Source organism: Eleutherodactylus coqui, chromosome 3, assembly GCF_035609145.1.
Source record: "Eleutherodactylus coqui strain aEleCoq1 chromosome 3, aEleCoq1.hap1, whole genome shotgun sequence".
In the NCBI taxonomy this organism is placed as follows: domain Eukaryota; kingdom Metazoa; phylum Chordata; class Amphibia; order Anura; family Eleutherodactylidae; genus Eleutherodactylus; species Eleutherodactylus coqui.
Window position 1 is genome coordinate 261,137,856 of NC_089839.1, and position 23,548 is coordinate 261,161,403.

The window sequence follows — 23,548 nt, forward strand, 5'->3', positions numbered from 1 at the left end:
AATGCTCTGCACGAGCGCTGACGACCTTAGTACTCATGCAGTTTAATAGACTGTTGGCCTGTTTATATGTCCATTTGCATATCTCCATTGACTTCTATGGGGACTTTTGGTGCGCAAATGCACAGGAAAGCAGACAGTGCTGCATATTTTTTTGCGCAACTGAAATGCACAGGAAAAATAAGCGCATGGGAACAAGTCCATTGAAATCAATGGGTTCTATTCATTGCGTATTGCGCACGCACATACACCCATGTGAATCCGGCCTTAGGTGCACATCTGGCAAAAAATCACAGAGAAAATCCCGCAACATGCACTGTTATTTTGTCTGGTAATATGCTGGGTGGTGTGACAGACACTGGATGGACCCCATTACAGTCAGTGGGGTCTGTCAGGTGCGGCTCGTGCCCCTCATGTGCTGATGAGACTTGGACCATTTCATAAATCTCCACTATTGTTTATGAGAGAGAAGGTTTTTCATGACCTCCAGAGGATGTCTGGGAATCTCTGAATATCCCCGTTACATGTAAATACAGTAATGACAGCACTTCAGCCAAGAAAAAGGGTTCTGTAAATGAAGGGAAATTACAGCCTAAGGCCTCGTTCCACGAGGGACCTAATCACGTGAAAATTCTGTGCGCAAAAAATTGCGGCTAACTGCACACAAAATCGCGTGCATGGATGATTTTTCTATGCAGAAGTCCCAAGCTTTAGCCGCGATCTTTCCACGGCGAACGGGAAGGACTGAAAATATGTGCTGCTGGAAAAAGAGATGAAGGGAATCCCTGGGGAGATGAAGGGATGCTCTGGGGAGATGAAGGGAATGCCTGGGGAGATGAAGGGATGCCCTGGGGAGATGAAGGGAAACCCTGGGGAGATGAAGGGAAACTCTGGGGAGATGAAGGGAAACTCTGAGGAGATGAAGGGATGCCCTGGGGAGATGAAGGGAATCCCTGGGGAGATGAAGGGAATCCCTGGGAAATGAAGGGAAACTCTGGGGAGATGAAGGAAATCCCTGGGGAGATGAGGAGAAACTCTGGGGAGATGAAGGGAATGCCTGGGGAGGTGAAGGGAAACCCTGGGGAGATGAAGAGAATCCCTGGGGAGATGAAGAGAAACTCTGGGGAGATGAAGGGATTGCCTGGGGAGATGAAGGGAATCCCTGAGGGGATGAAGGGAATCCCTGGGGAGATGAAGGGAATCCCTGGGGAGATGAAGGGAAACCCTGGGGAGATGAAGGGAATCCCTGGGGAGATGAAGGGAATCCCTGGGGAGATGAAGGGAAACTCTGGGGAGATGAAGGGAATGCCTTGGTAGATGAAGGGATGCCCTGGGAAGATGAAGGAAAGCCTTGGGGAGATGAAGGGAATGCCTGGGGAGATAAAGGGATGCCTTGGGGATATGAATGCATCCCTGGGGAGATGAAGGGAAGCCCTGCTACAGGGATGAAGGGAGTCCCCCTTCTGCAGTGCTTCCCTTCATCCCCGCGGGGACACAGTGCTTCTGCATTTAGTGGCGTGGCAGAAATTACTCTTCCTCCCTTTTCTTCCAGCTCCCATAGGAGTCTATGGACACTCCTGCGTATAGCACACTAAAGATAGGGCAGGATCTATATTTTCACGCAGCATGTTATTTCAGTTGCTGAATTTTAGTCGCTGATGTCCTATTTTTTTAGGTGCGATTTTTTTTTTTTTTTTTTGTGTGTGCCTAAAATTCCTTTGTCTGAATGTTTCCATAAGAAACCATTGGTCCTAATAGTCACGTGTTTTTGCGTGTGTAAGTTAGCTGTGCAAATTCCCTAGTGTGAACGACGCCTAAAATTAAAGATGCATTCCATGGCTGAGATGGGAATATCCATCCTAACACCCCAACCACCAGTGGCCAGGATTACAGAAAACACCAAAGTGGCCGATCTACTCTGTTTCCGTTACTCTTATAGTTGGCATGAATGGAGTTCAAACAATATTGTAGCTGGGTGGCCGGGAGATCTGGAGGTAAGTGCGGGTCCCAGAGGTAGGACAGACATTTATGGCTTATCTCTTATTATAGTCTATCAGATCTCGCCACAGACATATGATGGTTGGCACGGCCTTACACAGCACGGAACAGAGACAGGTACCATTTAATTGTGTGAGGGCACTTTTATCTCCAGAGGCACAGAGTGAAGATGTTTTTGTTAGAAGCACTACATATAGATCACACATATCAAACACAAGGCCTGCAGGCCAAATCCAGCCTGCCGCCTCATTTTATGCGGCCTGCTGGCCACGCATTAAACCTTAAAGAGGTTATCCAGGCAGTACCCACAGGGAAACACCAGGATCGGAGTGGAACACTGCCCCAGCCCCAATGTATCCTGCCTGGATAACCCCTTGAAAGGAATTTTACTCATCCCCCTTGCAACTCTGGTCCTGCGGAGCAGTGCAGAGCCTGGGACCGCTGACGTGTGCGCTGAGGTGAGAGGTCAGCGGTCACAGACTCAGCAGAGGCTGCCGCCGTATTGTGGCTGCAGGCAGGGTGAGTGTAAGACCTGTAGGGATGCTGCCTGGCCAGAGGCCAATAGGGTGGTTGCTATTGGCCTCTGGTCGGACAGCATCACTGGAACTACTATGGGAGTAACTGGGGCTACTATGTGGGTCATTGTTACCACTGGGGCTACGATGGGGGTCACTGTTACCACTGGGGCTACGATGGGGGTCACTGTTACCACTGGGGCTACTATGGGGGTCACTGTTACCACTGGGGCTACTATGGGGGTCACTGTTACTACTGCGGTCACTATGGGGGGAGGGCCACTGTTAGGGCTCTTTCACATGGGCATAAGCACATTTTGGTCGTGTATACACTGCGTATTTGCGTGTCCAAAAAATCGCTTACGCCCGCATTTTTCAGTCACCCTGGCATGTTTTTATGCCATTGAAATGGTGCGCAAATGCACAGTGAATACTCAGGTTTCCTGTGTATTTAGGCCCCCTGCACATGGGCGGGATTTCCCGCAGAATTTCCGCCTGTGCCCGCCTGCATATGATTGCATTACAAAACGCAATCCTATGCACACAGCCGTGATGTGTCCGTGTGAAAACACACGCGGAAAACAAATCGCGGCATTTTCTATTTCTATGCGGGTCTCGCAGAGGCCCGCACAGAAATGTCAGTAGTGACGGGCCAGCTCCGCTCTGCGCATGCGCCAGCTGGGCGGCAGCCAGCACGCAGCGCAGAGAGGGGACGCCGGGAGCGGGTGGGATGCAGGTCTCTGCAGGGGCACGGGTCTGCATCTCGCTGCGAGAATTTTCACAGCAGGATCTGACCCGGCCGCCTGCGGGCGGCCTTACTGCGTACTTGTGCCCGCCCATTTACTTGCATGGCATATAACGCTGCACATGGCATGAGAAAAATACGCTCAAGTGAACAAATCAATGGAAATGAATGGGTTCTATTCACTGCGTGTTACACTGTGCCAATCCGCTCATGTAAATCCGTCCTGCGTGAGATTGTACGAAGACTGGTGGCTCAGGGGAGTGGGCCATGCCTCCCTCCACCACTACTAAGCAGTGGCTACGAAGGAGAACACTATTAGTATGTGGTGGCCATGGGGGGCAGTATTACCATGGGGGGCATTGTCGGATGGGAAGAGTGTGTAGAGAGGAGTTACGGATGGAAGAATTCTCCATGACGGCCCGGATAGAAAAGAAAAAGGAAGGCAGATGTTGCCAGAACTGTGATTACTGGAGGTAACCGGACTGCAATCACTATCACTGGTATCTAGTATACAGGGATGTTAGTGGTCTACTAAAGAGAATGTGATGTCAATATTGTCTAATAGAACGTATATATATATATATATATAGATGTAGCATTTTATTTCTTGTGCCCCAGTTCAGACTTTGTCCACCATGAACGCCCCTGACCGCGGCTCCACATTTGCCCTCAGGTAGAGCCCAGACCCGCATCTCCAAGCCGCTGGTGGGCACGTTGGCACCTCAGCTCCCTTCCTGCCCATCCCAACCTCCTCCTCCTCCTCCTTCGGCCATTCCCGCCTCCTCTCTCCTCCCTCTCAGGCTTTGCTCCCCCTTCTTCCCAGTCTTCACACAAGGAAGGAGCTGCAAGCCCCGAGAGCCGCCCGTCCTCCCGTGTAACTAACCCCGGAGCTAGCAGCCCTCCTACAGCCGGAGCCATGAGCTGGGGCACGGAGCTGTGGGTGAGTGGCCTCCCGCCCGCCGCCGGCGGTTACCGCGGGGTTATTCCATGGGCGCTATTGTTTGGTGTGAGGGAGGAGGTGGGGGTGTGAAGGTGACTTGGAGGTCCGGGCGGCCACCTGTGTGGGGACGGCAGGACGGACTGGCCGCGCTGCCCCCTCAGGTAGCCATTGCCGCGGCCGTGCATTGTGCTGGCGGTGGGGTGTGTGCACACAGCCAGGTGAAGGGCGGCTTTTGTCTTCCTGCTGCCAGCAGACAGATCACACCCACTGCTCCATCTCGCTCCAGCAGCTGCTGCTCTGGGGGTCTTCGGTGGTCTCACCGGACATGGCAGAATACCCCCAGGTTATGGATGCCGGATTTTTTTTTAACCCTTTCACAGCTTTTCCCATTGTGAATAATAATTGACCCTTTATAATCCCGGCTGGAGTCAATCCCAATCCGCTTCATGTTATGGCCATTTTATGCTCTAGTCGCCAGTGATTGTGAGCCCGTAGGCTGTAGGGCACTACATGGCGGCGTGAGTAGTCGGTGACTATTGTGCCCACTCAGGTGACAGTATGAGGATGACTGGATCTGCTTCTGACAAGGCTATACACCCCCAGCCGGGGCCTCCGTGGGGCGCTCTCAGGGGCCTGCCCTTGTCTGCTGCCAGCCGCAAGGGGTTCACATACTTATGGCACTACAGAGAGGGGATATTTAGGATTGTGGGACGTATTTATAGTCTATACGGTCAAATACGCTTTGTGGATATGCGGTTCTGTGCCTGACTAGTAGGTTGTTTCCTGTGCCGCCGGCCGCCCGGGCTGCAGGATGCTGTTTTATGGCAGCCTGTAGTCTACCGATGGCGCCGGGGCTGTATGGTGGGCTAGGGTGTAAATGCGACCCTACAGTCTTAGGTCGGTCTCACACGACCAGATTTCTGTTGTGGAATCCATGATCGCCCCCCAGGCGGACGACCCGCGGTATTCCGCATACATAGAGAGAATAGAACACTTGCATCTCTGCTTAGATCAGCGGACTCTAAATCGCGGCATGTTCTATTTCTCTGCGGAATCCGTGCGGACGGCTTCCATTGACATCAATGGAAGCTGCCCGACCCACAGGCCTTTCGCCATTGATATTGCAGATAGACCGCAGGTACCCGCGCCATCACCTGGCGTCATCGCGGGAAAAAAGAATACTTAAAATAAATCTGTACTGCGCGTGACGGACAGCCATCCGCCATACAGAAAAGCGTGCGGGGATGTCCGGTTGAGGAGCAGGAAAGGAGAACTCTCTGGACGAACGGATCCGCCATATAACGGAGCAGAATAGCGCAAAACAGATCCCAATTACAATGGTCCGGTCTTCGCTCAGCTGCGGAGCTTTTTACCGGAAGAAGTGCTGCATGCATGGAGGTTCCAGGTAGATGTGAACCCGGCCTGTGGGGGTTTAGGCCTAAATCGGCGTAAGGCCACGCACACACGAGCGGATTTGAGTTGCGTGTTACACAATATATCGCTGCAATTCAGATACATTGATTGTGGCTGTTACGCTCACACTTGCGGTTTTTCATTATGTGTAATACGCAAAAAAAAAAACAAACAGCATGCTCTATCTTACCAAGTACTACGTGTGATAGAGCGCCATTCTCCGTGGGTGCGTACAAAGCGCTGTACGTACAGAATAACACTGCGTACGTGTGGCGTTTGTCACTTAGCGACATTGTGTATACAGTAGGAAATAAGAAATAAATTAAACCAGGGATCCAGTGCGGGGGATACGCTGTCATGCGCAGGCCCGCACTGTGGAAAAATGCTGTTATCCGCGCAGCGCTTTAACCACACGCTCATGTGAGCCTGCTCTAAGGGGGATTCGCATGTCGCTGATTTGCTGCTACAATTGACAGGCTGCGATTTAAACTCCGTATCGCATGTCTTATTTCTGCATGAGAACATAGAACATGAGAACTGTTAAAACATCATTCATTTTGCAGCTACTGCAGATGTCGCAGGTTTTCCTTGCGGGGGGATCTGCACGGGATAACCATGACCAAACCCCCCACACATGTGGAGCTTTAGGGTATGTTCATGTGAGTCCGGCCGAACGCTTCTGGAAATCCTAAGTCTGTTGTAGAACATGTCTTTGGATCACGCTTCCAGATATGATCATGTGTGTCCTCATCTGATTGGCGGTGGTCAGAGTTTTAGGAAGCGCAGCTCCTGGAGGGTGGAAGTTGTGCTTGTAGTTTAGGTTTGGACCCGTAACCACTTCCTAATATTGTATAATAAGCCGGTGCGGCCGCATGCACGGTGGGCTGCAACGTCTCCAGGAGGGATGAGTTTGTCTTTGGTCATCCACTGATTCATAGCAGATCTGCAGATGTTCTGGACACGTCTGATGTTACACGCAGTGTATGTATGTACGTGTGTGTATGTATATATATGCATGCGCTGGATCGCTGGCCGTTCAGGGGACTTGGCCAGCGAATGGGAACGACTCGATCACTTCTTGCACACGAAGACTTACCAACGATTGACCAGTGATTCGTATGCCTGCATAAAATGAACAATAAGCAGATTATTTTTCGTCGTCCAATCACCGGCCGCGTTTATGCTGAACGATTATTGTTAATTTTCGCACAATTCAACCACTTTTGAACGCTACATGATTAGTGTAAAAGAGATATTATACTGGATTGTGATTGGCCGCGGTGCCCTGTTGTTCCTGTCCTTCTATACATTAATATCTCGCTCTTAGTCGGCTTTACACGGGCGGATTTGGCTCGCAATACGCAGAGAATAAAACCGAATTGATTTAAATGGGTTCATTGCCATTTCCGTATTTTGCACAAACACTTTGGTTGTGCAAAAAACAATATTTTTAAGTGTATTTGCGCGCCAGAGCTCCCATAGAAGTCAATGGAAGGTGTGTGATTGTGTACACAATATACAAGGAGAGGCGCTGTGTAATTACGCTGGAAAAATCTGGAACTCATTAAGACTAATTGGCCATTTCAATCGGTGCGTCTCTTTGCCGCGCGCAAATGAACATTCCTTGCGGGCAAAAAAAAGTGTGGTAAAATATGCCGATATGCGCAAAAATAATTCGGTGCAGAAGAACGCAGCACTCAGAGACATGCACGGTGTTGCGTTTTTGTTTTTTTTTGGCGTGTGCAAATGTGCCCACTTTGCACCTGCAAGAAGTACAGTAAACCGCACACGTGTGCGTGCAGATACAGAACACCCTTTGTGTAAATGAGCACATGAATACGCTTAGGCCCATGTGACACCGGCGTTGGGGACGTTTCCATGATTCGTTACAAAATCCGCAGCGGAACGGCCGTGCCGCCCGAATTTTATATGTGCGGAATGTCCGTTTATGTTGCAGATTTTCAGGTGGGTTACTCCTTTTCAAATGAGAGGGTGAAATCGGTACTATTTCCGCCCTGTGGGAGCATACCCTCCGGGGGCCATACTGTGCTTGTCCGTGAAATGTTCCAATATTGTAATAATCTCCAAGTAATCACATGCAGATATTTCCTAGGCTCCATATGACTCCCCGTTAGAGCGTGTGCCGGGCCCAAGCTGGAGGCTCCTGGACTGCTGGTAATATCCGCTCAGGTCCAGTTTCCCATCAGTAGATTGATTTCTGTTAGCCAGGAGTTATTTTGTCCCCTGAAGCGCCATATATTCTCCGACCGCTCACAGGCGGACAGATGCCGCTAGTCACACGAAGCTTCACAACTTCCAATCTGATCCGTCGTCTTGCAGAGCTCTGTTTGTATCTCCGTATTGTGGGCAAGATACTGGATATGACTTCTCAGGATGTACAAGGGATGTTCAGGGTTAAATCTGTTAAAGGATGTTGTGCTGTAAATTGATAAACAGATTCCATGATCAACAGATGACAGTTTGGGTTACTTCAACACAAATTTTGCTATACAAATCCTTTGTGATTGCTACATTGTAGCTCTAACATTAGTGTGAGACCAGCTTCGCCCTCCTGTGTATTGCAGTAAGATCTGGGCAATTCTATCATTTGCATCGTAAAGTGGGCATATTCTCCCAGGCAGGCAGAAACCCTGAGCCGTGACTGCCTTGGGTTGTATAGCTATATATACATACAGTGGTGCAGGGGTAGCAGTTGCCACCGGCCCTGGAGCCTTAGGGGCCCCAAAGGCCCTTCTAGTACATAAGAAGATACCAGTATTATAAATAGCACATGGTAGGTAAGGGGCCCTGTTACACATTTTACATCAGGGCCCGAGAGCTTCTAGTTACACCTCTGTACATACACCCTGTTTTGGCACTCTTTGGTACCAAAAGTATATGATGGCCCAAGTGATGCCACTTAGCCCACAGAGAATGGATGTTAATGCATATTTGCTGCCCTCCCCTTATGCACCCACAGACTTTAACGTCCATGAATACAGACCACAATATAACATGCTGGCATTTGTTTCCTTTTTATTCTCCTTATTTAATTTTTTTATTTAGTTTTTACTTGCAGCATTGGTTAGTTAAAAAAACAACAAAACACGACAATTGCGGTTTCTGCAAGCGGAGGAAAAATGGCAGCATGTTTGGCACATGTTTGTGCGTATTGCACACGGGCAGCTTCCATTGAAGTCAATGGAAGCCGTCCGATCTGCGGCCCATTTGTAATTAATGGATTCTGCGTCATCGTCTTGCGCCAGTGTGCGCAAATTGTTTTTTGAAGGACGATCTGTACTGTGCATGTCCGATGTCGGGTCCATCCGCAGTACAGATGAAGAGAAAGACAGACAGGTATGCACGAACGCCGCTACAGTCCGGGTCGGATTCTGCTGCTGGCTCCCGCATGCGGAATCTAGCTCTGCTGTGCAGGGCGCCTAATGTGTCATACGTGAACCATGTAAATGGCACTTTCTGTCTGTTTTGATGCTTCTGGGCACAGGTGAATGTTTTACACGCAGTAGCAGACAAGTAAGTTTGGCAGTCGTCTAATAAAATAGTCAGCGATTGTCTGGATATGGAACAAGTATATTTCGCAGCTGAGGGTGATGATATACAGGACCACTTGTGGGATAAGGAAGTAACGAGGGCTGTACAAGTACGGATGTAGCTCATTCAGAGTGTCCAATGCTTTCAGTTGGGGTCCGGAGACCTCCGTCATGCCAGGACACACTTGAGGACGCCATCCTTGATACGGATGGAGCTCAGCACAGTGTGGTTCGCCCCTTAGTGAACAGAGAATGGTTTATGGTGCTCACAGGACTGACCGCTTCTGTTTAAATTCTATTAAATGGGGTTGTATCCGATCAGAAAGACCTGGTTGCTTTCTTTCTTGAATGGCACTGAGCTGCAATACCAGATATAGACTGTAGACTGCAGTGGTGCTATTTCTTCATGCACATGGTCGTATTTATATAGGGCCCAAGTGCTGCACCTATGGAAATCTATCGGCCCATGCTGTGCCTTTACAACCCTTCTGAATGATTTTCTAAACGATAATTGGGGCATAAAATAGCAAACGAACTAAACTGAGCAACAATCGTTCCATTTACACATTGGCCAATGACTGGACGACGAGCGAGACTCGTGAGGTTTGCGCTCCTCGTTCAGCTGGTACCGGCTCGGGCGCTCATCGTGCCGTTTAAACCCTGATCATTCAGTATTACGCATAGGAATGTGAAACGCTGAATAAGAAGTCCTCTGAGTCTAAACGGGCTGCCGAGCAAGTTGATGATGTCACCAGCTCGTCCCGTCGGGCAAACGAGAACCATGAGATTCTCAGCTAATGGCCCTTTTACACAGGCCAAGTATGCAAATAGTGCAAAGATTCTAGGGCACCGCCGGTTGGAAGGCAGCTTTCCTGCAAGTCAACATCTGACTTGTAACAATGACTGGGACTGTAAACCAAAACTTCTCCAGGAGGAGACCATAACCATGTAGAGACAGCTGTTTCGGGGTTTTTTGCCCCTCATCACTGTACTGAAGGTTGCTGGCAGAGTGAAAGGTCCATGATACGGATCAGGATGGGCATAGTTGTCCCAGCAATGATTGTTCTGTGCTTTTACACAGGACCTAGCGTCGCTAGTGAACGCAGATGGAGCGGGCCGGAGATTGTAATGGCTCGCCCACCTCCATTCACAGTAAGCAGGCAGCCATTCATAAGTGAACGACTGTTTGCACGGCCGATCGTCGTTCTGTTCTCTGCATGCAGAAATCCGAACAAGAAACAAAAAAATTCTCGTTCAGTCGGGGCATGCATTTACAATGAAGGATAGGCGCTCAGATTCTCGCTGACTCGCAGGAATCTGAATTATCATCAGCCCATATACAATGGCTTTAGTAAGTCTCCTCACGCTTACTAGTTGCTCTGCAGTAGGAGAAACTAGACCTCTCCCAACCCATCCATTTCAGCCAGTATACCTGATCCGTGCACAACTGTGATAGTTGCGTACTATTTGTAGCGAAACATGACATGTTCCATGTTCCATCAAATATATAACGAGTGAGAACCGCGAGGTTCTATTTAATATATATATAAATTTATAGAGAAGTTTATAGGAAAATGCATGAAAAAAAACAGCAACAAGTACAACATACATAAAAAACCACTGACTTGAAAAACACAAAAAATGAGGTTTTAATATTTAATGTTCCCTCTCGTCTAGAATTGGTTGGCCCCGCACCCAGCAAAGTGATGTCATATGCTTGCAGTCCTTTCCCCGCCCCGCGGTGCCTCCTATCTGTAGGTAGTAGTCAGCAGATGACCGGCTGTTAGTGAACTTTGCACACGTTGTTGGAGTATTGTGTACATGTCGTTGGCACCTTACATAGGGGCTGTGGTTTCCAACCCTTATATCGGCTTTGTCCGCCCCTAGAGCTGGCAGTCAGTGGAGGAACAGGCATGACTTGTATGACCCGGTTAGTCTAGAACCCCTCCGATGTAATCTGAGCACCTCCAGCACAGGATGTCGTGGATTACAGCCTGAGATCACTGAATATTTGTGAAGTGAATCAGGAGTCTACGTTGTAGCAATGTACGTTCTTTGTATCTTTTTTTTTTTTTTTTTGCATTAAAGTATCTCTTTCTTCTGAGTGATAGAATCCCTTACAACTATTTCTGTATTCCCTCCGCCGAGTCTTACAATAGTGATGTGAGCTCCGTCTACAGATGTGACTCGCTAGATATGTAGAAAATATTTCAACTTTCAGCCTCGCCGCATGCGAAGGACACCCTCAATACTTTTTTATAGTTGCCATGGCAACTGGTGAATTACAAAGCCGAGAACACACACTGTGCATTTGGATGTTCCTAAGATATGCCAGTATCATTTGGCATCAGCCCCGCTATGAGGCTGGAGTAGAGCTTAGGCGTCATTCTTACAAAGGGCTGCTTCACCGACCGTCTCGTGCAGATTTTAAATAGATTTCCAGCTGAATTGGTTCACATGATTAAAATAACATTTTCTCTTACGTTCTTGTTACTTAGTAATACGATTCGTGGGGTTTTAAGAAACTTTACCTTACATCGCAAATCCTGCCGTTTGCTGCCATGCAGCGTATGGAGAGGTCTTCTGTTTTGAAAAGGTTGGGCGTTTGAGGGCGCGATTTTCTGATGCGTTCTCTGCATTATAGTTCCATTAGTTGGCGCCGCTATGTATGAACGTATTCGATTTATTTAATAGCTGATTAGCATATTTTTGGCAGCTTCTGCACATTTGTAATTGCACTTTGTCTATGGAGACGTGGAGCCGGGTGTGTAGGATGAAGAGGACTATACGTTCAAGTAAACATTTGAAGAATGCAATGGTGTTATCAGATAGATTGTTGCATAATTACTCCAGTAAATGAGGCTCCTCATTCCGGCTCCATTAATCCTTCTTAGAATTGGGTGTATTTTTTGCTCCGGTTCCTGGTATGACGTATCGTGCAATACCGTAATGTCCTTGTTAAAAAGGGATTGTCCAGTTTAGAGAAAAACATTTTGTTCCACCCCATTCGAGAGTCCTGTGTTAATAATCCCGATTTAGCTCCGCCCGTCCCATTGCAAATAGTGGCGAGGGGCGGAGAGGGGGTGGGAGCTCAGAGCACTGCTCCTGACTCTTCCAGCCTCCTCCCCCTGCAGAGAGGGACACTGTATATCTGACGGGCGTGAAAATCCGGCCGATATACGGTCATCTGAATGAGCCCTAAGGCAATAATTGAAAAAATGGCGAGCACACACTGAGATTTCAGATACAGAAACAATAATGTTTCTGTTCAAGATAAGAATAGTAGTCATTAGAAAAAGAACTTTGCCCAAAAAAGAAAGAAGAAAAAAAAAAGCGTGACAGGACACTGCATCAGTAATGGTGGTTTCACGTTTGCGCTTGGGGTTCCGCTTTCCTGCTCTCCGCTTGGGCAGCAGAAAAGTGGAATCCCCGCAGCCGAACGGCTCAGTCTCTGGACAGAACCGAATAATCCCGGACGGACCCCATTGACTATAATGGGGACTGTCCGCTATCCGCCCAGCCTTTTTCTTCTTCGAAAATCCCCGACCGAAGGTTCTGAAGCAGATGTGAAACCAACCTAATAGGCAGAAAAGTATAACAAAACAAATAGCCTCAGTATAATCGGTCTACACATTTCATACCGGCTACTAAGGTATGACAGCAGAAAGGTAAAAGATTAGCCCAGGAAGAAGGGGTAAGAAAAGAAGATTGGGCAGGAACGGAAGAAAGGATCAGTAAAAATCAGCAGGGAAAGAGGCAACATTGTAACAAAGCTGAAGGAGGGGAAAGAAAAGGGAACCAATAGACTACCAATGCTAAGGAGCAGGGAAAGGGATCAGCGGCCAGCAAACGTTGTAATTTCTCTACAATTCTGCTTACATCTTGAATGAGATTTTCACTATTTTTGCATCTGAACTCTGTGTGTTGCCAACCAGTTTGATCGCTAGTGCTAGACTAGCCAAGGCCAGGATTTCATACCGTGCCAACCTTGGGGGGATTTCTCATGCACCGATGTGGAGAGTATACCAACAATGGTGTGATCGAGGAAGAACATGCAGCAAAAGGGATCATGTGGACATAAGCAACTCATCGGCAGGGGTCAGAGGGGGAACTCAAGAATTGTCCTGACCAGCAGGTAGTGCGCAAGCAAACTGCAGTGGAATACAGTGCTGGTGCTCCAACTAATGGGTCCGGAATCACAACTTCTGGTTCCTTAGCATGGATGCGCTATAACGGCAGATGACCAGCTCCAGTGTCATTCCACTGGATTGAACGCCGCAGTAAAGAGTGCCTGTGTGAGAGCGGCCTAAGGGAAACGGACAAGAATCCACTGGTCAAGAGTACAAGTGAGAGATTGCAAGCAGCATGAATTGCTGAACCCTTCCTGTCAGGTGTTAACAGTTCAGACTGATGGAGTAATGGTGTGGGAATGTCTTCTTGGCACACCTCAGGCCTCTGATACCAGTGGATGAGTGCCATCCCAAATTACTGCCCTTCCGAAGACCAAAAGAAGTCCAAAGCCTTACTAGATGGGCATCTGTGTATGGAACAATGTGCTGAGAACACTCTGTATTCTTGGATGTATCTTCATATGGTAGACTGCTATAAATGGTAACACATGAAGTTGTTCTAGCTATGGATCCCCCTAAATGGGAGGCCATCTGTAGAGTTGATGGAAATATAAATGCTTATCCAGAGGTTAGTTTTCCTGTCTGCACGGATCATTTGTACATTTGCCTGTTGTAAGATGTATGATGCCGCCGCCGCTGGGTTTGTGTTGTTGGAATCACACACTAAATGTAGCAGAATATCATCATTGTGCACTTACCAGATATGTCTGCAGAATGGAAATGCAATTTAATACAGTAGGTGCCTGGTAAAAATAAAGGGGATTACCACTAGGCATTTATCCCCTATCTACAGAACGGATGATAGATGTCTGATCGCTGGGGGTCTGATCGTTGGGGGTCACCAACGAATCCAAGACCAGTGCACCCAAATGCCCGATTTGAATGGAGCAGCAATGAATATGCTCTACTGCTGCACCATCCGCTTTAGTGGGACTGACAGAGAAGGAAGTGCTTGGCAATCTGCTGTCACGACATTGGCTAGTGCAGACTGTACGGGCACCATGTGAAGGCCAGACCTGGCTTATAGCCACTCCTTATGGTAAGTTCACACGCTGTAGAAAATCTGCAGCACATTTGTGTCAAATCTGTACCAAATGCTGCAGATCTGTTGCAGATTTCACCCCCTCATTTGAATTATAAGGTGTATTCCCGGTGGAAATCTCGGGGTTTGGCCGCATCGAAAAACCGTGAAATTTCCGCCAGCGGTACTTAGCTACTTAGCTTGGCCGTACGCATAAAAAAATAAGACATGCTGCGGCTGGTGAATCTGCGCCGGCTTCTGCTGGCTTTGCCGTGACGGATTCGCCGTCCTGTGTGGACGAGATTTCTGAGAAATCTTGTCCACATGGCTGACTAATCCTGCAGTTAGCGGCCGCAGGCGGAGCTGCTGTGGTGAAATTCCGGATGGAATTTCCACGGAAAATCCGCCCAATGTGAACCCAGCCTAAATGGACATGCTTTACATTTTAAAGACTTATTGGGCTGGGTTCAAACGGGGCGGATTTGCCATGGGATTTCTGTGCGGCAAATCTGCCCGTGGCTCCTAATTCTGGGATTAGCGAACCACGTGGGCGAGATTTTGCCACTTAAATACGCCTTATAGGAGTACTTCATTTTTTCTATTTTTGGCTGACTGGGATCTGCCGTTTGGGATCCCTGTTTAACCGATTCGCAAGGGTGCAGTCAATGCAAGAAGTAGAAACCAGTGACCATAGTGCGACGGCCGGCAGCTCCCATTTGAACAAGAGCTGCACCTGTAATACCATCCTGGCCACTGCACTATGATCGGCGCTGACTGCAGTGACGGCAGTCCTGGGAATGGGATTTTCTGTGTGGATCCTGAGCAGCAAAAGAAAAAAGTCCCTGAAAACCCCTTTAGAATCTGCAGCCCGGCCCCCGTGGGTTTTCTCTGCAGCATGTGGATGGGATTTCTTAGAATCTCATCTGTAATACTTGTACTGTAAATGCTGTTGGTTTTCTGTGGAAAATCCCCAGCATTTCCGAAGCGTGTGAACAGACCCTTATATCTCAGATAGACACGCAGGTATGGCTTCGCTGTTGGGAAGTAGCGCGTTGCTCTGTTTTTCCGTAGCGCAAGAGTCTGGAAAGATAATTAGCAGATGAAACAAAGCAGATTAGCACAACTGGCATGGCAGAATGGTAAAGATTAGTGCAACCCTTTGACTGCCAGACGGGATGATGAATTGTAGCCTGATGCCCATTGTTCTCTTCATGCTGCTAATCCTCGGTAACTGGTATGTGCAAAATGTGAATTTTAGAAAACCTCCCCAAATTTACACTGGAACAAAAGAAACCGCTTTGCATTCGTTAGTCGTCGTATGTACACGTAAAAAACGTTAGATTCCTGATTGTATTAATATTGGGGTTTGGAAAAATTTTCAGATAATGATCAGATCTGGTTGATTCACCCATCGGGTTATTCCTGTGCAGCGACTATCACTAAAGTCCCACCCTCTGTGATTGCTACCTGGAGATCTTCAGCTGCCTTCTCCGTTCTCAGCTTGTGTTTTGTACATGATGCGAGCGCACTGTTACAAAAACAAACAAAAGAACACAAAGCGAGAATAATCTATGATATTAAATAATTCTCCTAATTAGTAGTCCTGCAGACAGGGGGTGTTGTGCAGTGGTGGAGAGCCCAGTTCCCACCGCACCGTATCAGTGTATGAGCCGGCAGGTATCTCTTGCTGCAGGATTACACAATGACATTTGCTGCTGTCATCGTCAGACTCCGCATGCCGCTCTTGTTAAGCCCTTGGGGTTCTCGGAAGCATTACACTTGAGAAGTAATGTGCAGATCTCAACTGCCTATACAATCCGTCAATATCACCGGTGGCAATCAAAGCTCCGGCGCTCCCATATGCATTTCTTAGTCATACCTAGTTATGTGTAAGGTAGATGACATCCACTATGGCGGATGTTACAGTCCGGACTTGGAATGTCACCCTGCTTGCTTGGAATAACACACTAGGAAGACTTGCCGCTCAGACAACAATACAGTTTCTGTAGGAAAGGGCATGTCCATCATAGGTTATCACTCAGCTCTAATTACACAAGACTTTGAATATAATTTTAATGCCTTGACAGAAGAGGATTCCCCCCCCCCCCCCCCCCCCCCCCCCTATATTTTTGAATAGACAATGTGATAACTGGCAGAAGTGCAAATTGCTCTATTTACCTAAAATGAGTTTGCGTTTGAAAAATTGCTCTAACTTGCTGTCCACTGCCTGTTGTCATGTGAAGTCTGTTTTTAGTAGTACCTACAACCGAAATGGAGAATGGAGTGAAGTAGGGTGTTGTCTTAGAAGTCTGTGGAGGAGGTCACTGCTGGAGGCAGACAAAGACTGGCAGTAATGTGGCTGCACCTTGTAGTATTTTGTCTTCCTCCAGTGCTGTATTCACATCTACACTGCTCAGTACGCCTGTATAATGTCCTCTGCTGCTCCTTTTAGGCCAGCTGCACACAGGTGGATTTGCATTGCGGAATCTGAAGCGGCTGTCTGCCTCCAGATTCTGCAGCAAATACAACCCATAGCATACAGTAGAAAAGCGTTCTTGTTTTTTCCTGCCCACGAGTGGAAATCAATTGTGATTTTTCGCTCACAGAGAAAAAATCACAGCATGCTCTATTTTTAGGCGGATTCCGTGCGGATGGCTTCCTTTGAAGTCAGTGGAAGCCATCCGACCCGTGGCCCTTCCATAATCATCATTGCCAAAGGTTGCAGGATTTGTGTCATCATCGGCGCTGCAAAATCTCTGCTGCGCTTGTGCGCCGGCATGCCAGCTGAACCATCCGCAGTACAGATTACGAAGATTCTGGACAGGTATGCGGGGTCCCCAGGTGGGATCCAACCCATTCGTGTGCAGGCGGCCTTACCTAGAGATAAGTCAGCAGAATCTCCTCTTCTCACTGCAATGTATAGAAGACATCATAGCAACTAGTCTACACCCATCAGCTTAGGGGTGAGAACTGAGAAATGGATCTATATCCTGCAAAGGGCTAACTGCAGGACACCATCATATATAAAGGAAAGAAAGTCATCTGATAGTTTGCCTGCACTTTAAAGTTTCATATGGCTATGCAGTTTCTCAGCAGCCCTGCAATGTGAGGTAGTATGTAGGTCACATATATGTCATACTCTGGGATTTACTCAATCCGTATGTGAAATGATTCATTTATCAGCGTGAAGCCGTTGGGCGCCGCACACTCACCTGGAAATACTGAGCTGATCTGTACCAGCCACCCGACCTCTGGGGGGCGCCTCTGTGGGCTGATATATTGGCGGTTGGAGGATCTATTCAATCCGATACACATTTTATTAGAACCTTGGATTGATATTGTTCATCTTATCAAAGTGAAATTCCATTCATTGGGACGGCATCAGATTTAAGACTAAGGGTAGGTTCACACAAAGCGGAAATGCTTCGGATTTCGTTGCAAAATTGTCCGCATAGGAAAATTCAGAGCATTTCGCCAACATGCGAACAATACCCGTAGGCCGCTCTCACAGGCGCTTGAAAAAGCGCTTCCTCTTTTTACCGCAGCGTTTACTGCGTCTTCAGCTGCGTTGACGTGCGTCCTTGACAGCATTTTCAGCACAAATAAATAAACGCAGCCGAGCAAGCTGATCATGCCAGAACTGGAAAAACGCGCAACCACATTCTACCGTGTTTTCAGCGGCGCTGAGAACGCACCCCATTCATTTCCATGAGCAGAGCATCGCATTTTAAAATGCAGAAACGCATGAAAATGGAACAGGCAGTGCTTGAAAAAGCGGCATAATGCTGCATTTTAATGCTTGGCTGAGAAGCCCCATTGAAGTCAATGGTCGTGATTGACAGCGTTTAGCGCTGCGCTGAAAACGCAGAAAAAAAGTGCCTGTGTGAGCGGCCTATGGGAGCATTCCCACAGCGTTTTCACTACCCAGTGGTATTCTATTTAGGGGTTATATCATAGGTGCCAAAAATGATAGGAATCCCACGTGCAGTGAAAACCGCTGTAGGAACGCTTCCTTAAAGGGGTATTTTAGGACTTCTTAAAAAAAAAAAAAAGGTTTTCTATTGATGACTGGCAGGGAACTGCTGCTCGGATCCTTGTCAAGCAGCTCATTCTCGGGGTTGCTATCCCTACGATCAGTGGAGACAGCACTGACCATAGAGTAGTGGCCTAGGTTGGTACTGCAGGTGCAGCTACTATTGAAATCAGCAGGAAGTACACTTATAATAGCAACCCGGCCGCTGCGCTGTGGTCAGCACTCCCTGTTTCTTGTGCTAACTGCAATGACAGCGACCCCCGGGAGAAGTCCCAGCGGTGGATCCCAGCCAATCATCTAGTGATGACCTCAGGAGTAGAAAAAAAACAAATAGTCCCAGAATATCCTTTTAATCTTCTGATTCTACCCAAACTAGTCGCACCATCTGGAAGATAAAAAGGGCCGTTTTATACGAATCGTGCAAAAAACTGCAATGGCAGCTGTGTATCATATATACACGTTGCCCTGTCGCTTTAAAGACCAGAGACCACCTAGCGGTGCCCGTAGCTTCTGGTGTGTGCCAGCGCTGCCTGCTATTCTTGACTTTGGATGCCAGGGGCGGTGAGCTATTCCTAATGACTCTCATCTTGTGACTCCTGCAGCGACGGCTTCGCACTTCTGCTGTAATAATATTCATAAAAATCAAACGCGATGACAGCCTCCTCGTTGACAAGACGAGCGCCTAGAACTAGAATCGGATATCTTCTGTTTACCCAAATATCCCATGGCGTCAGATGTGAACTGCACCCAGAGGAAAAGGACATAACCGAAGAGAAGCAGCCAATCCGGCGGCCTGTGCAAAGTATCAGCGGAGGAAATTCCCTGAAACTTGTCATTAAGTCAGAGAGTCTATCCGAAATGTCCTACTTTGTCATCTAGTGTTATGCCAAGTATGGCTGGTTAATAAGTGTTCCAAAGCCAAACCCATCTGTCTCATGATGTTCTGCAGTCAGCCGGGCGGTGACTTGTCATTCTTGCACAGATCTGCTAAGGCTATGTTCTTGTTAATTTGGCGCGGTCTACTAACTGAGCGCAGATAAAAGCAATTTGATTATTAATAGCCGCACAATATTGTGGGTATTGGCTACAATACAGCTCAGCCAATTACAAGGAAATGGCTTTTTTTTTTTTCTGCACTCGATCAGAACATCGTACTGACATGTACGGGACGCGGTTTTGGCCGCCAGGCAGACGTGAAGTTTGAAGCCAGCCTGAATCCATTTCCCCCAAGGCAATATATTGGTGCCGGGATAGACAATATTGTAAAAGTGGGTCTCGTTCTGTAGTTATACAGGACTATTGAAATTCTAGATATTAACCCCTTCATGACCAAAGTCAGATTTTCACATCAGCATTTCATACTTAAAAAAACAATACATTCTAATGGAGATTATAATTAAAAACAATTTTGGGGGTGACATACACTTTCCTATGGTACCAGGACAGGCCAGTTTCTTTTAAATTTTATGGGGGTTTTTTATAGCCAAAAATGAGCAGAGATGGCATCAAAACTTTTTTTTTTTTTTCATTTTGTTCTACTTTTAATTCATTGGGATAAATTTAAAAAATTCATACAAAAAAAATTATTTTTTTACCCCTGTGCGTAATGATACCAAATATGTGAACTTTAACCTATTTCATCGCTATAATACCCAGAAACAAAGGTCCCGTTTCTTTATTTCTTGGTATTTCCTGTCATTAGCTGGTATTTGTGTACTTTCACCGCTGTGTTTCTTGCTTTCCATGGTGGAGAGCTGATTATTACATCTCCCCGTCACTTTATTAAGGTCAAACTGACCCAATATTACTGGCAGAGGACTATACCGATAAAGTGCAGGACATGCTGTGTATGTACGGTCTAGCGTAACTATAGAGGGTGCAGGGGATGCGGTTGCACCCGGGCCCAGAAGCCTTAGAGGGCCCATAAGGCCTCTCTTCTCCATATAGGGAGCCCAGTACTATGAATAAAGCATTATAGTTGGGGGGCCCTGTTACACGTTTTGCATTGGGGCCCAGAAGCTTCAAGTTATGTCTTAGTGCAGCATGGTTTAGGTATGGGTACGGGTACAGATAGAGGGGGGGCCCCCAGCTCACGTTTTGCATCAGGGCCCCTGAGCCTTTAGTGACGCCCCTGGTTCTAGCTGTACGTGTGTGTGTGTGCGTGCGTGCGCGTGTACACAGACGTGAAGAGGTTAATGGTCTTTTGGTGGAAAAATGCAACTGACAAGCCCCATTCTTCTGGCCTCATGCACACGGCATGCACAGATTCCGCATGGGGATATTGCTTGTGTACCTTGGTAATGATGCTACGGCACATGGCAGCGTTCCCGGGCGCGGAGTTACGACGCACATTGTGAGAATACTTTGTATCTTACTACTTTGCTCTGAGGAGGTAACTACACATTCCATTGTACATAACTCTTGTAGCTGTCTGCTCTGCTCTGGATACATTTCCTTCCAGATTCCTGAAACAACTAACACATCTGTTTGATATTCAGCGGAGGTCTAAAAGGCCTCCGAAGCCAAAGCACAATGGTAATTTAGGATCTAGTAGTGACTACCGCAGAGAACGGTGGGTAATATAGCGTAGGAGAGGTCCTTTAGAGGGAAGTTGTTCTCATTGTCAATGATCACCATCCTACAGCATATACATGCCAGTGACGTGCAGCGCGATGTGTATTGGGGATTCATGATGGGGATGGATTGCAGAATAAGCATTAAATCACCTGACTAATCTTCCATATTGTAGTTGAGTATAAACAGGTATTCTCCCGTTAACTAATTTGTAAAATTAGAATTAAATGGCTGAAAACAATAAAACAAAAGGTACATACTTGTGCTCAGCTGCACAGACAGCGAAGTCAGGTGACTGCTGCCTTCCAATCAGAGGCTGCAGCATCACTGCCCACTCTCCTGTCCCCGATGGTGTCAAGTGGGCAAGGGGTGACATTGGACTGTCAAGTGTGGACTGCCCATTGAGCATATCAGTAGCCAACCTGAGAGCAGCTTGTTTGGGCAAAAGGAGGTGAGCATGGGAGAAAACACTGTAATGGCCATCAGGCCTTGGATGCAGAGCCAATTGGATAAACCTGCTGACTTTATCCAGGAACGGTTCCTTTTTAAGGCTTCCTACACACGGCAAACGCGATCTCAGGCTGAGAGCCATGCAATGCATTAATGGTCCCATTGAAGTCAATCAGCGTTGCGTTGCGTTCCGATGAATACGAACAGATTAGGATATGCAGTGACTTCTCTTTTGCTCTTGTATATGACTTCATTCGCTTGCCTCGCAATGCGGCCTAAAGTGGAGAACAACCTTTATCTACTTTCTAAAAAAAAAAGTTGCATATTTCTTTGTGGCGGACCTCTGCTGCTTTCCATAAAGTTGGAAAAATGCATAAATGCCTTATAGAAGCCAAAAAGACACTTTTTTTTTTTTTGTCCTCTGTCATGTGAACGGAGGTTGATAGATAATATTTAAAGGGGGATTATGGACACTTAACCCCTTTCAGTACTAATGACCTGATCGATGGGGCTTTGCCATTTGGTATCCTTAGCGATCAATTGATTTCAGAAGTCCACGCTGGGTTCGGAGCAGGAAGTACTATAGAAGACTTCCCTCCCGTTGATTTCAGTGGAAGCAAAGCCTTTTATAGCCCTTCCGGCTTCACCCCAATGCGGATGGAGCTGTTAACATCTGGCTCACTGCAGTGCACTGGAGGGCTGAGACTAGGTGATCGCCGGGAGTCCTGAACGGTGGACCCCCATGGTCAGCTATTGGTGACCTATCCTGAGGTCATCAGTACTAAAGGGTGTTAAATGTCCGGAATATACCTTTAGCTTACACATTGGAAACTTTTTTTTTTCTTTTTGTAACTTTCCGCATGTGAATGCCTCCTTGGTCGTTACTTTTCATCCACTCCTGAGGGTTACTAGCAGTTATAAATATGACTATTTTTTATTTTTTATTTTTTTCCTGCTCGGCAGACAGAATCTAGATAAGGATTTGGGTTGAGTAGGAGGATTGTCTGAGGTTCTGCGACAGAAGACAAATGATAGAAGACAGAGGAAATAGGAAATCAAATCCTTCCCAAGTCGCTGCTTGTATTGTTTACATTCCTTCTCCTAAAAAGAAAGTAGTGGCGGTAGGTGCCAGCTGCGCTCCATTAGAACGTGGTGTGGAATTCCTTTCCCTTCAGCGGTTTTCAGCGGTTTCCCCTTTCGCCTGCACCCCGTAGTGATGACTGTGGGACTTAATAGTGAGACTAGAAAATGGCTTCTGTTGTTCCGCACGTATAAACTCCGTCTTATTTGTTGGCGCAGCTCTTGTTATAAGTTATCCAAATGTAGCAAAAATGGGTGAATGGCGCACATTTAAGGCCGCCGTCCATCTGCAACGCAAAATGGATCCTTGCACTTCTGTTTCTTACATATGGCCATGGCACGTGTGGATTCTGCGAAGACCTATGAGTCAGTGAAGAAACGATTTTGAAATGCTTGCCAGCAATCGCCGATGCAGGTTTTTGGAGGAAACCCACACAGGTACATAAATCCATGCAGAAGGCACCTTTGGTCGGATATTTTTTAAACTTCCTTATTTAGTTGAGGTAGAACAGAAGGGAACGGAGAAAGGACCCCCCAAACCGTGCAAATGTCGTATGCAGGTAATGTACAAACAAGCATGGAGACCATAAACTGATAGTCTATACTGAATGATGCAAAGGTGGGCAACTAGATAGTGGGAGGAGAGCAGAACCCAACTGCTCCCTAGGGTCTACCCCACGGTTTTCAAGAATAAACCAATTAGGAAGTAGAACGGGACAAGGAAGTCCAGGAAAGTGGGAAAAGGGAGAGAGGGAAAAAGTTCCATATAAGGGGAGGGAAAGAGAGGGAGAACGATGAGGGTGAGCGAGGATCTCAATGCCAGGCTCAAGTCGGGCTCAACCGGTTGAATCTTACAGGAAGTCGGCACATTCCGCTGAACTCTGGGATTCCATCCAATAGAACCGGGTTGTAAAAATCTTTGTATGAATTAAACAAGGCTGGGGGTAAGGTCCTCCGTTAGCATGGCATCCTTAGTTTTGGAGAACCATAATGCCATGGCAGGGACTGATTCCTGTATCCTGAATAAAGGAATGTAAGCTTTAGCCATCATCAGCAGGTAACATAATAAAGAGCGCCTCTACAGGGATGGAGAGGGAGTGC

General features: G+C 47.3%; 1 protein-coding gene across 2 annotated transcripts in view; it reads left to right on the forward strand.

The window, feature by feature from the left end:
• Positions 1–4,062: 4,062 nt before the first annotated feature.
• FNBP1L (formin binding protein 1 like) overlaps positions 4,063–23,548 on the forward strand; it is a 113,141-nt gene continuing 93,655 nt past the window's right edge. For both annotated transcript variants that reach the window (XM_066597362.1, XM_066597363.1), the window contains exon 1: positions 4,063–4,195. In XM_066597362.1, coding sequence (XP_066453459.1) covers positions 4,172–4,195 — 24 coding nt within the window. In that variant the 5' untranslated portion in view covers positions 4,063–4,171. The remainder of the gene's footprint in view (positions 4,196–23,548) is intronic.